The 13,155-nt window shown below is 58.0% G+C and overlaps 1 protein-coding gene across 10 annotated transcripts in view; it reads left to right on the top strand.

Moving 5' to 3' along the window:
* The window catches only part of NSMCE1 (NSE1 homolog, SMC5-SMC6 complex component), a 35,264-nt gene extending 24,649 nt beyond the window's left edge, over window positions 1-10,615 (top strand). For 6 of the 10 annotated variants that reach the window (XM_069570775.1, XM_069570779.1, XM_069570781.1 and 3 more), the window contains 6 exons: window positions 1,305-1,426; window positions 2,443-2,520; window positions 3,724-3,870; window positions 8,617-8,733; window positions 9,835-9,955; window positions 10,400-10,615. In XM_069570775.1, coding sequence (XP_069426876.1) covers window positions 1,305-1,426; window positions 2,443-2,520; window positions 3,724-3,870; window positions 8,617-8,733; window positions 9,835-9,955; window positions 10,400-10,479 — 665 coding nt within the window. In that variant the 3' untranslated portion in view covers window positions 10,480-10,615. Of the gene's footprint in view, window positions 1-1,304; window positions 1,427-2,442; window positions 2,521-3,723; window positions 3,871-8,616; window positions 8,734-9,834; window positions 9,956-10,139; window positions 10,216-10,399 lie in introns of all 10 variants that reach the window. The other 4 variants (XM_069570774.1, XM_069570784.1, XM_069570783.1 and 1 more) reach the window with 1 other exon arrangement.
* Window positions 10,616-13,155: the final 2,540 nt, after the last annotated feature.

Here is a 13,155-nt window from a genome sequence, read left to right as displayed (position 1 = left end):
GTAGATAACCTTCCTGCCCTTTTTGCCTGCAGCGTTTTGTTTTGTTTGTTTTATTATTGCTTTATTCATAAATGTTACATTGTCTGTTTCACTGCTTTTTTTTCCCCCTTAGAGTAATTATTTTTCTAAGGCACAAATTTTTTGAAATTTGTTATTGTAGTAAGTGAAAACAGTAATACATGCTCTGGGTTTAAAAGTCTCACAGGGACTTCCCTGGTGGTCCAATGACTAAAACCCTGTGCTTCTGTTGCCAAGGGCACAGGTTTGATCCCTGGTTAGGGAACTGAGATCCCGCATGCAGTGAGATGAGACCAAAAAAAAAACAAAAACAAAAGAAATGTCTCTCAGTTCAGCAGGGTGATTCCAGGACACAAGGCTGACCATGTCCCTCCTGTGCTCCCAGATCTGAAAGGCTCCCGTGGCCCCCAGGAGGATGGGCACACACCTCTGTACCCTCCGGCCCACGGGGCCCTGGGCCATCTGGCTCCCACTTTCCACTGCAGCCTCCGCAGCCCTCCCGGCCGTCCGTCCTTCCCCCGCCAGTCTGCTGTCCATCCTCCCCGCCCCTGCAGTGCTCCACGGGCTCTGTCCCAGGCTGGTGGACTGATGACCCTGGAGAAGGGTGCTGGCTTCCTTGTACATCTCTGGGCAGCACCTCCTGCCATCAGGGGCAGCAGGAGGCGGCTGGCACTCAGGTCAAGGGCTCCCAGTGAACCCTGGGCAAGTCTGCCCCCCTCTGCAGGCAGGATGGGTTCATAACTGTGTGAAAAGTGCTCAAATCAGGGCCTTCCCCGGGATGGGTGCTCGATGTGAGCAGCTGTTCCTGCCATGGGGTTGTTCTTCACTGTTGCAGCCCTGGGCCATTATACAGGGCCTGTGTGTCAGTGTTCAGTCCGGGCTTACGTGTTGACTGAAAGGAGGAGGGATAAAGGTGGACGTGATCCCTGCGTGAGGCGGGACAGAGGCTCTGTGGAGGAGTTGGGTTGTGATGCCCACTGCACCGTGGTGCTGGGTGGGGACGGTGACCAGGCAGCGGGGAACTAGGGGTGGGGTTGGGGGGGTGAGGAGGCCGGGGCTGCCACCCAAGACAGGAAGACCTCGGCGGGCTTTCCGCCTCACAGCGCCGTCTGTTTGAATGCTCCAGGAAGGAAGAAGCCGCAGGCATCGGCACTGACCCGGCAGGGCCGGGGCCTTCGCCCAGTTGTGGCTTTGCTGCTTCGTGTTCGGGTTGATGGCAGATTGAAACAAGCTACACTTTTGATGCAGCACCCTCCGCCTTTCTTCTTTCTCCTCTTTTTTTCCAGGTAATGCTACCATAGAGAAGCTGGAGGACTTCATCAACAACATTAACAGTGTCTTGGAATCCTTGTACATAGAGATAAAGAAAGGTGTCACTGAGGATGACGGGAGACCCATTTACGCGCTGGTGAGAGCAGACAGAGCCCCCTGGTGGGTGTCTGGGGAACTGCAGTGGAGACAGCCTCTGCCCTCCTTCCTGGGGTGTGGATGAAGGCGCACCCACCTCACCAGGGGCTTGGAGGGCGAAAGACACCAGGCCTGGCCACCTCCCTGACCCAGTCCCGTCTCTCCATGCTCGCTGCCGGCCCCCTGGTCTGTAGTGTCCTCTGCAGCCATCAGGGTTGGGGGTAATAGAACCTGGGCCTGGCTCTCAACACAGCACTTGCTTTGTTGCCCCACATGGAATGCCCCTTCCACCCTGAGACTGGGCAGCATGCCTTAGGTTTTATTTTGGTTGTTGCCAGGCATCTGCAAGTCACCCTAGATGAATGGAATATTAGGGATAAAGGGATAAAAATGCCTTTTCATTTAGAACAAGACATAGAAGCTTTGGAAAGAAAGAAACATGTGAGGTCACTAAGGATTGAGACCTTGTTGGGCCCTCCTGCTGTGTTCAGATTTTTTTTTTCCCTCCTGGCTAGGGAAGGATGTGAAATACAAGCCCCCATCTTTGGGTAGGGAATTGCTTTAGGCCTTCAGAGACCAGGCTCCTACCGCCAGGCCCACACAGAATGGGGCTCTAGCCCAGGGTTTCCCAAACCCTGTTGCTTGGAAGAAAGGGTTGTGGAAATCTTGGGTTAAGTCGGTAAATCAGTATTATTTACTGCCAGAGTTCTGAATGCCTTGTGCATTTGAAGCCCTGCTAGCATGCAGACAAGTTTCCCGAATTCTTCTGAGTTTGGAAGCTATCGCACAACCTTGGGAGTTCTGAAATCTCTGAAAATTAGACATATTGACTGAGCTAAAGATTTAAGCTTGTAAGACTGGTTCTAAATTTATCCCCATGGCCCACAGTGCCTGGACACAAAGTACTCCAGGACTGGTGAGGTGGGGAGGGAGAGGGGAGGAAGGAAGAGCCTGCAGGTGAATTAACTGTGACAAGTGAAGGGCACAGCCTGATTCTCACGCTAACTTATTTTTTAGGTGAATCTTGCAACGACTTCAATTTCCAAAATGGCATCAGATTTTGCCGAGAATGAGCTGGATCTCTTTAGAAAGGCTGTAAGTACAGCAACTCCCATTGCCCATCAGCCAGGCTTCTTACAGAAAACTTCCGTATTTCATCAGAAATGGAAACTTCAACCTTACTGGGTCCCCCTGCTGCCTGAGAAAGCCCTGGCAGGGGCATGTCACCGAGTGCCCCTCTCAGAATTCATAGCTGCCAGGTAATTGCTGGGGAGGTTGCCACGGCCGCCTGGGAAAGAAGAGCTGGTCTGGGTTTGACTCTAACTGGTTGAATAACAGTGGACCTCCTGGGTGTGGGATGCAGGTGAGCGGGTGTTGCTGCTCGAGTCCCAGGGTGCAACAGCATCCCCAGGGACCTTGCCAGAAAGGCTGAACCCTAGTCTCCACCCAGACTGCTGAATCTGAGCCTGAATTCTGAGAAGGTGCCCAGTGATCCGCCTACCCAATCATTTGAGGGGTGCTGCTCTGCCTGCCCGGCTTCAGAGCCGTTCACTCAGCCACCTTGCTACTCACCTGGGTGAGCACCTGGTTAGGACACTGGTTCTCAGCCCTGGGTGCCCCGCAGTAACTGAGGAGGTAAAAGTAATGCAGACATTCTGGCCTCCCTCCAGGTCTGTCGAGTCCAGGTCTCAGGTCTGAGTCCTAGAATCATTCCTTCCTAAGCCGCCTCTGGGGCTGATTAGCAGCCAGGATTGAGAATCAGATTCTAAGACAGTAAATACACGGCTCTGTGTGTGTGTGTGTGCATGTGTGTGCATACAAGCAGCCCATCTTCTTGGTTCCTCTGCTCTGCTGTGGGCAGAAGTTTCAAGGCAGCCTCCAGCAAGCTTCTCCCAGCCCCAGTCCACAGCAGCCCTGTGGCTCCCAGGTGTGTTCTCTCGCTGGGCCACCCTGGTGCCTTCCCTTCCCGGTTCCAGCCTGCCCATCTCTGCGTAGAAGAGGCGCTGCCCCATTTCCTTATTCATTCATTCCTCATCTTCTCCATCTTCAGGGAGGTGAAGTGATCCTTCCTGATTCAGGGGGCATTAAGGTCCTTCATTTGGAATGGTGTTACAGGAGCGACTTGGGTCAAAACATATCTGTGGCTTTTGGTGCATATTGTTAAGCTGTTTTCCTGGAGAGCCCCTCAGCTCTGCCTGCGATACGAGCAGTCTCGCCGCACCCCGCCAGAATCGGCATCACGGCCTGAGAGCTGCTCTCCCCAGTCTAATGGATGGGCGTGGCTCCCGTCTCTTCCAGTTGGAGCTGATTATCGACTCAGACACTGGCTTTGCGTCTTCCACAAATATTTTGAACCTGGTTGATCAGCTTAAAGGCAAGAAGATGAGGAAGAAGGAAGCTGAGCACGTGCTGCAGAAGTTCGTACAAAGCAAGTGGCTGATTGAGGTATTTCTCGCTGCAGGTCCAGCCTGGCTCACTTTTTACCGCGAGTCTCACTGTGTCCTCCAGAATCGTATTGCATTTAATGGGTCTCTGTTGAGCTGAGCCTGTTCAGGTTCCTTTATCTCAGCACTTCCCGACCTCTTTGGCACCAGGGACTGATTTTGTGGAAGTCAGTTTTTCCACAGACTGAGGAGGGGGGATGGTTTGGGGATGATTCAAGCGCATTGCATTGCATTACATTCCCTTCTCCAGGGGATCGTCCCCACCCAGGGATCGAACCCGGGTCTCCTGCACTGCAGGTGGATTCTTTACCATCTAAGCCCTGGGGAAGGCCATTGCGCATTCTTTTGGTATTATTATTACGTCAGCTCCACATTCAGATTGTCAGGCTTTAGATCCTGGAGGTCAGGAGCCCCTGCTGTCTGCGTTGAGGCCCGCAGTGACCCTGCAAGGAGAACCCTGTTTACTCCAGTGACCTGGGTGGGAGCCCCAACTGTGCGGGCCCTGGACTCTGGTCCCCAGGCAGGTGGTGTAGTGCGGTCGGCAGGAGCATGGGGCTGCTGCCAGATTCCGCCGCAGGTGCCCCCGCGTTCCTCGTCTGTGAGAGGAGGAATAGCTCCACCTCCAGGTGAGTGAGGAGCAGGATGAGGGGTGGGAGTCAGGCCCCGGTGCTGGGCGCCCACAGGAGTCACTGTCCCCATCGTGATTATCACTGTCATGTACTCCAACGCCAGTGCTGTTGGGATTCTTTCACTTAGGTGGTGGCCCTCAAAGAGCAAAGAGCTTGTGTTGACAAGCTTTTGGAGAGGAGCTGTAGCAATCTGTGAAAGGTTTGAGTTTCTTGATGCCCTGTGTCTATTTCTGTTGGCTGGAACAGTCAGACGTTTCAGTTCTTTTTCCACAAATGCACCACTGTTTCCAAGAAACCCGAGCCAGACAGGCTCCGTGCCACCTTGCGCGTCCTGCTCCTGCCCCTCTGGGCTGTGTCTGGGCAGGACTGCTCAGAGGGGCCCTCAACTTCCTCACTTGGTGGTCAGACCTGTGGCTGGAGGCCGCTGCTGTGGTGACATGATGCTCACTTCCTTTTTGGGGAGAGCTCAGCTCTGGAGTTGTGGCAGCCGTGCTCTGAGTTGTTGATCTTGGGGTGGGCTGCCCTGGTAGTCTGACCAGAAACATCCAGTTCCTACGGTGCTTTCTGGGTGGGAGGAATTGTCTGGAGAGGCCACAGTGGTGAGGGCAGGAGTAGTGGGAGCCGCTAGTGGGGTCAGCGCCTCTGGGCAGCTCTGCACATCGTGTACTCGGGTGCTCAGCCCCTACGACCGCGGGGAGCCCTTCACTCTTTTCTATAGCTGAACCCACTGCAGCTCCCTGATCTGGATGAAGTCCCCCACCCGGCAAGTGGCTGAGCCGTGTCCAGGCTCCAGCGAGCGTGACTGCAGGCCCCTATCAATTGCTTCGTCATAGTTTTTCTTCCTCTCTTGGGTGGATTTGGCAATACGGAATGTTCTTGGACACCTCAGGGGTCATAACTGGCTGCACTCTGTCCTCGGGCCAAGCTTTCTAAGGGCAGGGACTGTGACCTCATCTTTGTACCTCATCACTCCTGGAGGCGCTGCTTACTGAACTGCGGCTGGGCAGGTAGTTGAAGTTCCAGAGGAACAGAGTGTACCTCACACTCACCCCCCAGATGATACAAGAACTCCTCGTAGATTAGAAGGTACCAGCACTCATACAGTCCACGTTGGCATGAACACCTGTCATCTCCCCGGGGCTCACCCTCTGCCGCCCTGGCACAGCCTCTGTGCCCAGCTTTGGGCCCATGGGTGGCCGTGCGGGTCCAGCGTACTTAGATGCTGTCACAACACGATGCAGGGCTGGGTGCCCGACTTGATCAGGACTGGCGCTTTGCTGCCCGGAGCGGGGACAACTGGAGCAAAGAACGCCTCTGGGGGTCTGCTGGACTTGGCTTGGGCCCCAGCTCCCGTCCTCTCTGTTTCCTCCTCGGGGAACTGGAGGTGCTGGTGCTGCCTTCCTGAGGCCTGGCTCCAAAGCCCCGTGAGTCTTGAGGGAGCCCTCCTTGCTGACTGATCCCTTGGCCCTCATGTAGATGAAGGAACAGACCAGGGAGGGGCAGGGCGTGGTGGTGAGACACCTCAGGGTCCTCCTCTGGCCTGGCCGCTCCCTCTGGAGGTGGCTTCTCGCCTCTGAGCCCGGTTCCCACCTGGAAGACGAGGACCATGCTGGTTGGCCGGTGTTGGTTCTGCGGGAGGAGTGCTCCCCAGGCTGGTCAGCACGGCCGTGGCCGTGTGTTCTGAGTCACTCTGAAGGACCAGCTGAGGGGCCACGGGGTGAGTGCTGGCCGGTGCTCTGACCAGCCTTCCTGGAGCAGCACCTTGACCGGAGGGACCGTGTCTGAGTCTCCCCCTTGGCCTCTCAGAAATGGGGCTTTCCTCAGAAGCACTGTATTCGTTATGATGGGACCCCTTTTCCCCCCAGCCAAGTACTGGGAGAGCCCTGCCCTGTGCAAGGCTCTGCCTTGGCACAGAGCTGCTGAGGCAGCTGTGCAGCCCCTCGGGGGCCCTGGGGTGGGGGTGGTCGGGATCAGTGGGTGAGGCTTTGAGACAGAGGCTGCCTCAGAGAAGTGTGGATGCTCGGAACCTGGGCATCTGCTGGCAGCTGCACGTTCGCACGGCCTAGGGACCAGTCCCCAGCACAGGGCCCCAGCTCAGGATGGTTGTCAGGCCTAGGAGGTTACTTGGGGTTGGATCTTCCTTGGAGATCGAGGGCAGTCCACCCCTCCTAGTGAGAGGACTGAGCGCCATCGTGAGTGATGAGCATGGGGCACTTCTAGGCAGCTAGTAGGCGTTCAGTAAACGTGACTCAAGCCTGACTCTGAACTTCAACTTGTTCACTCTAGCCTTGGCATTCCTCCTTGGGATCGATGCGAGGGCTGTTATATACTCTTCCCTTAGATGTTTATCATGACACGGCCTAGTGCTGGGCCACGCGTCAGGTGCTGGGGACACAGGGTGAGCAAAACCAGGCCTGGCTCACAGTCTGGGGAGAGAGCTGGAGGTCAGCCCACTCTCGCTGAAGTAGAGTCGCAGACAGAGAGGAAGCAGCGCTCACAGGGGACCTGCCCTCAGCGGAGGAAGTGGCACCCCGCAGCAGGCTGGGGAGGAGGCAGCTGGTTGGGGTGGGGACGACAGTCCAGGGCAGAGGGAGTGGCCTGCACCCGAGCGGGCGGGGTGGGCTCAGGAGCTGAGAGGGGCCGGGTGCTCTGGGGAGGGGCACAAGGTGAGCCTGGAGGTGGGCAGACAGGGGTTCGGTTCTTCAGCCCAAGAATGGTGGCGCCTCAGGGGCTGGGCCTCACAGAGGTCAGGTCTCCAAAGAGGGTCCCAGAGGGGCGAGCAGGGGAAGGGTAGATCAGGGTGGAGGCCGTGGAGACAGCCTCGTTGTGGACTTGGGGCTTTTGAGAAGGTAGCGGCCACAGGGCCCAGGACAGCCTTGGGCCCCGCCCTCTCATGCCCAGCACCACGGGGCACAGAGCTCCTGTCCCCTTCCTGACTGGCCCGACTCTGCGGTGCAGGGCACCACTGCCTTGTGCTGGGCCTCCCTCCGTTGCGGGAGTCCTTGGGCTCTGTCCTGCCTGCTTGCCCTGCTCCCCACGGTCAGAGCTGTGGCTCTCTTAACTCTGTGCCCATGCCCATCTTCTCCTGGGTGGTCACCTGCCCGACACTGGAGGCCCAGGATGAATGTGCTTCCCTGGCCGGGTGGCACTGCACACACTGGATGGAGGCAGGAGTCATGGGGATGGGGTGTGGGGTGGGAGCAGCAGCCCCTCTTGTGTGATGTGAGGTGGAGAAGCAGGCGCAGGGGCACTGAACCAAACCCAGCGCCGCAGGCTCCGGGGGCGGCCCCTGCAAGGCTTGCCCCCCCACCCTGCTGTGTGCCTTTGCCCAGGACCCCCACTATAGCCTCAGGGCTACAACACGTGCTCAAGAAGTTCCATCCCAGTTCCTTAGTTGACTTGGATGCGTAAACGTCCATGAGCTTCTGTGACACTTGTCTCCAGTCAGGTCTCCATCCTGCCTCTTCCTTGTGAGTTGGCCATAGGGTCAGCCAAGTTTTTCCATATTTCTGGCTTTCCCATGGTTTGGGGTTACACAGCGTGTGGACTGTGTGTATATGGGAACCAGAAGGCCTTACCACACCCCATGCCACTTGGTTTGGGGCCTCCCTGGACCACCTCCGGCATCATCTGTGAAGTGGTGTGGGCGGAAGTGATCTTGGATGGTCCAGGCAGAGGCTCCAGGCAGTGGTGCTGGGAGGCACTGCGGTGCTGCTCCCTGGGGTCGGGGCGGGAGGCACTGGGGGAGGGAGAGGAAGGAGTAAGAGCCTGGCTCAGGGCTGTGGGGTTCACTCCGTGGGGTCACGGCTCCCTTTCCCGGCCTCTGTCCTCATCCAGGAGTGCTGGGGCAGCTCCAGGATTCCTGTCTGTGAAGGCACGAGGATGGTGCTAAGGAAATGTGGGGCAGTGGTCCTCGCCTTGCTTTTCTTTTAGGTCTCACCTAAGTTTTCCCCACTTTAGGCTGTACAAGGGGTCGGTGTGAATGCCTGCGGGGCAAGGGGTGTGCGGACCTTTGCCCCTTCCTGGCCTCGGGCCGTGGGAACAGAGGTACCTCCTGGGCGGGAAGCAGGCTGGGTGTGCCAGTTCATAAAAGATGCCCCCACCTTGTGTCCCCGCAGAAGGAAGGGGAGTTCACCCTGCACGGCCGGGCCATCCTGGAGATGGACCAGTACATCCGGGAGACGTACCCCGATGCCGTGAAGGTCTGCAACATCTGCCGCAGCCTGCTCATCCAGGTGCCCGGGGCCGGGCGGGGCGCACTCTGCAGGGCTCACTCAGGGCCCAGGGCTCACTCAGGGCCCAGGGCTCACTCAGGGCCCAGGCCTCTGACCACGGGCATCTCCTCAGAAGCATCTGACGACAAGTGCACGAAGGCCTGCTTCTCCCTGCTCCTTCTGCTCTGTCCCAGGCTCTTTTTATTTTTGCCCCCCGCCCTGCTGTGTGCCTTTGCCCAGGACCCCCACTGTCGCCCCAGGGCTACAACGCGTGCTCTCAGAAGTCTGCGTCTCCTATTATCGTGGCAGCAACGCGCCAACCATCTTTCTGTCTCAGCCACAGATTCCTGTCGTCTGTTGGCCTCTGAGTACATTGTACAGCTTCAGAGCAGAGCAGCTGGACCAGTGCTGGATGATTCTGCTTTTGCCTTTTTGCTTTAGACTTTTCTGATGCCTTTTTTAAGGCCTTCATTGAGTTTGTTACAGCGCTGCTTCTGTTTTTTTATGGTTCGGTTTTTCGGCAGTGAGGCAGGTAGGACCAGCTCCCTGACCAGGGATCGCGCCTGCACCCCCTGTGCTGGAAGGCACAGGAGGCCCAGGGAAGCCCCTGTGTTTCCTCCTTTTTCATTCTCTTTTTGCATTTATCAGTTGCACTGGGCTGGGCCTCTTGGCACATCCATCCTTGGGCACCTACCTAGTGGTTATGTTTCTTGGGTTGGAATCCCAAGAGTGGAATTTCTAGAACAGAGTGTGCACACGGCTGTTTAAAGCTCTGCCCCACGCTGCTGAAGTGCCTTCTGAAAGCCGTGGTCGTCTTCATGCCCCCTCCAGGGCCCACTCATGCTCAGAGTCCAGGCTTGGGGGTGGCCTTGCTGCTCCAAGGTCCTGGCCGCCACCCACTCTGCCCTGCTCTGGCCTCTGGAGCCTTGAGCTTCTTCCCTTTGCACTCACTTGTCAGCTGCTTTACTAAAACCCACTGCACTGAAGACTCAGAGTTGTTCTCATTGTCCGTTTGGGGCCTGGAAGACAAAATTACCAAGCCAGTGGGATGCCTTCTTTGCAGTCCGCTGAAGGGTTATGAACACAGAGATGTGTTCTCAAGCCATCACTTTCTCATTTCAGGGTCAAAGCTGTGAGACGTGTGGAATCAGGATGCACTTACCTTGTGTGGCTAAGTACTTCCAGTCCAACTCGGAGCCGCACTGTCCCCACTGTAACGACTACTGGCCCCACGAGGTGCCAGGTCTGTGTCTCCCAGCCACTTGCTTTCCTCCTGGCCTGTGGCAGGGCTGTGTGTATGCCAGAGTGTGCGTGCCCAGCATTGAGGGGGCACCGGGGCGAGGGGCGGCAGGGCACCCCAACAAGGGCTCCATGTGTGTGCGGGCCCTGGGCCCCATGTACTGAAGTACCTTCTGTGGTCATTGGAGGCCGGCCTGCTTGCTGGTGTTGGTTCCGCAAGGTGCTCTGGAACCCAGCAGAAACCCTGAGACGCGAGAGGGTCTGGTATAGTAAACACGCTCCCCTGCAGCTGTCTCTGGAGGGGAGGTGAAAGTGCATCCCCAGACGGGCTCATCCTGCCTCCCTGGGGGGTGAACTGTTCCGTGGGACAGAGTCCTCGGCACAGGCTTATGGCTGGGGGCGCCCACCAGCCCCGCCACTCACAGTGCCTTCTGGCTTTTCTGTGCAGAAGTCTTCGACCCCGAGAAGGAGAGGGAGACCGGTATGTCCAGATCAAACAAAAGGTCCTTACGGTCCCGGCAGCACTAGCCAGGCCGCCGCCTTCGGGGGAGTGACCGCCTGCCCCATTTGGAAGAGAGGCATCAGTTTCACGGTTTGCGTGGATCACCTTTTTACCTTTTACGTTTGCTTGTTAACAGGTTTGGAATAAACTTGCTCAGCAGCTTCTGCGGCCTCATCTGGTGGCGCGCCCCTCTCTTGGCACTCACTGAGAGCTGGGGGCCTGGGCTCGGGTCTGGGCTGCGGCTGGCCGAGCGCCTCCTGCCCAGCATGGCCCGAGGCCACTTGCTCAGGACAGCGTTGCTTTCAGTCCCTAGCTCTGGTCACTGGTCCTACTCACACTGGCCAGCCCGACTTACTGGATGTGTGGGAGCCTTAGCCTTGGGCCCGCCCCATGCCCCGCACTCTCCCTGGCCCGAGGTGCACCGGCCTGCACGGCACGAGGCTGCGGGAGGGGCTGTGGCTGTGTGTCAAGTCTGGGTGCTCTGCCTCGCCTGCAGCTGCCCCAGGCCTGACCCAGGAAGTTGGCCTGGGTGCCACCTTCCCCTGGGCCTCCTGCATCACGCCTACCACCAAATCCTGTGCAGCCCACCTGCCAGATGGCCCTCAGCCCCACGGCCACCACCCAGGCTGGCCCAGCTCCCCTCCCCTCCGCACTGCTTCCAGATTCTCCCTCAGGGTCACCCTCCCATGGCCCCCGTTGCCCTGAGGCTGACGCCATGCAGGGGCCCTGTGCGTTTCACTGTCCCCCCTCCCACTTTCCAGGGTGTGGCATTTCTCTGTTCCTGGATGAACTTTCCTGCTCCTCACCCTGCAGCCTGCACACATGGTCCCTCCGCCTGCCTGCTCTCTCCCCACATGTCCTGCCCTTGCCAACACCACCTATTCACCCTTTAGATCTTGGCGAGGTGGTCACCACCTCCATGCCCAGTCCCCCACCTCCCCGTACATTCTCGACCATCACTTGCCACACTACTTTAATTCCCTGACTCCCCTCCCTTCCAGCCCAGTATCAATCAGGACCCCTTCAGTCATGATACAAAACCCAACTCAGATTGGCCTCAGCACAGAAGGCTAGGGGGCCCTTCAAGAGGTTTGATGCAGTGGGCCCAGGGTGCCCACGCGTCTGCATCGCTGTCCCACCCTGTTGTTATATGTTGGCCTCGTGCTGGGGCTAAAACACGGTCTCAGCAAATCAGCCTCTTTCTTCATGGTAGCAAAATGGCCACCATACTTCCAGGACCCGCACACCCAGTCCCCACCGTCCGGAGGAAGAGGGCAGGTCTCATTTAGTGGCTGCCTCATCTCAGCAAGCATCCAGTCTGCATACTTGTGGAAGTGAGGTGGGAGAGTCCAGGGGGCACTGGTGACCTGGGTCTCCCCTCAGCCACAGGAAGGAGCCCCTCCTGAGCCACATGGCTGAGTGAGGAAGAAGTCGTTTCAGCAAATTGAATATGATGTTACGGGCAGAGAGGGAACGAGCAGTGGGCGCTGAAAGAGTGGGGTGTCTTCCACCCGTGCAGGGAGGGACATTGTGCCCGATTCACCTCTGTCGACGGGTGTGGAGTGTGACCCAGGTCCAGCCTGCGCCCTGAGGCCTGCTTCCCAGGCGGTGAAAGGTGTTCAGCTGGAGCCCATGTGAGCCAGGCTGGACCCTGGCCCAGCCTTCTGAGGGCAAATGCAAGCCTTCGTGAAGCCCTGTAGGAGCCCTGACTAGTGGGGGTGGGGGTGTGTGCCAGGCACGCCACAGAAACCACCCCCATCAGCTTACCCAGAAAAGGGATTTCTCACAAGGCTCTGAGGAAGGTCGCTGAAAGCACAGCAAGTCAGGAGAGCTGCTCCAGAAAAGACAGTCTTGGACTTGGGGGTTCTGGCTGGTAAGACCCCTTCCCTAGCCACAGTGGGCACCAAACAGCAGCTCCCACTATTCCGTCCATCCTCTGCTGTGCCGTCAAGATGCAGGTATCCCCAGCTGCTGTACTCCTCAAGGCTGCACCCCTGGGGAGAGGGGGTTCTCCACAGTGCTGTTCCAGGCAAGGGGGCAGGAGGCTGGGGGCCTGGAGCAGAGCAGCATCCTGCGGCCTGCTGCCTGTCTGAGCAGGAGGCTGGGCGGTCGAGGAGGCAGGGTCGCACCCAGCCGGTGCAGAGGAGGCTCTGAGCACCTGCTGCTGGGCGCTGCCCTGCTGCCCTCTCCCCTGTGTGGCCACCAGTGTGAACTTCCTGGGTACCCCAACCCCCAGTTGGCAGGCCCTCAGGGCCCCTGTGACCCCTCCACCTGTCCCCCAGCACAGCCTGTCCTCCACTGCCCAGCACTCCCACTGGTACCCTGACCGTGTCACCCCAGGGGTCACTGGACCAGGGACACTCACTGCTCATCCGCTCTCGAGCCTCCCCCTTCTGTTCTCACAGGGCAGCTCCAGCAGACCTTGTCCCTCCTGTCCTGGGACCATCCAGGCCCTGCTGACCCCACATGCCCTCTCCAGCACTGCGTGGGCCCCTTCCTCACTAAGGTGTTCCTGCCTCAGGGCCCCTGCCCCTGCTGTGGGGAGCACCTTCCTCAAGTCTGTCAGTTCCGGATTCCAGGTCCGTCAGGCTTCTACTCAGATGTCTACTGTGACAGCCCCATCTGACCAGGGACATCTGCTCAGGCGGCCAGGCTGCGGTATGTTCTAAAGAACATTCCCCTAGTCCCTAACTTCAGAACCA

Source organism: Ovis canadensis, chromosome 24 (genome assembly GCF_042477335.2).
Source record: "Ovis canadensis isolate MfBH-ARS-UI-01 breed Bighorn chromosome 24, ARS-UI_OviCan_v2, whole genome shotgun sequence".
NCBI lineage: Eukaryota > Metazoa > Chordata > Mammalia > Artiodactyla > Bovidae > Ovis > Ovis canadensis.
Note: the sequence above shows the minus strand (reverse complement) of the source record. Positions and strands in the feature narration are given on the sequence as shown.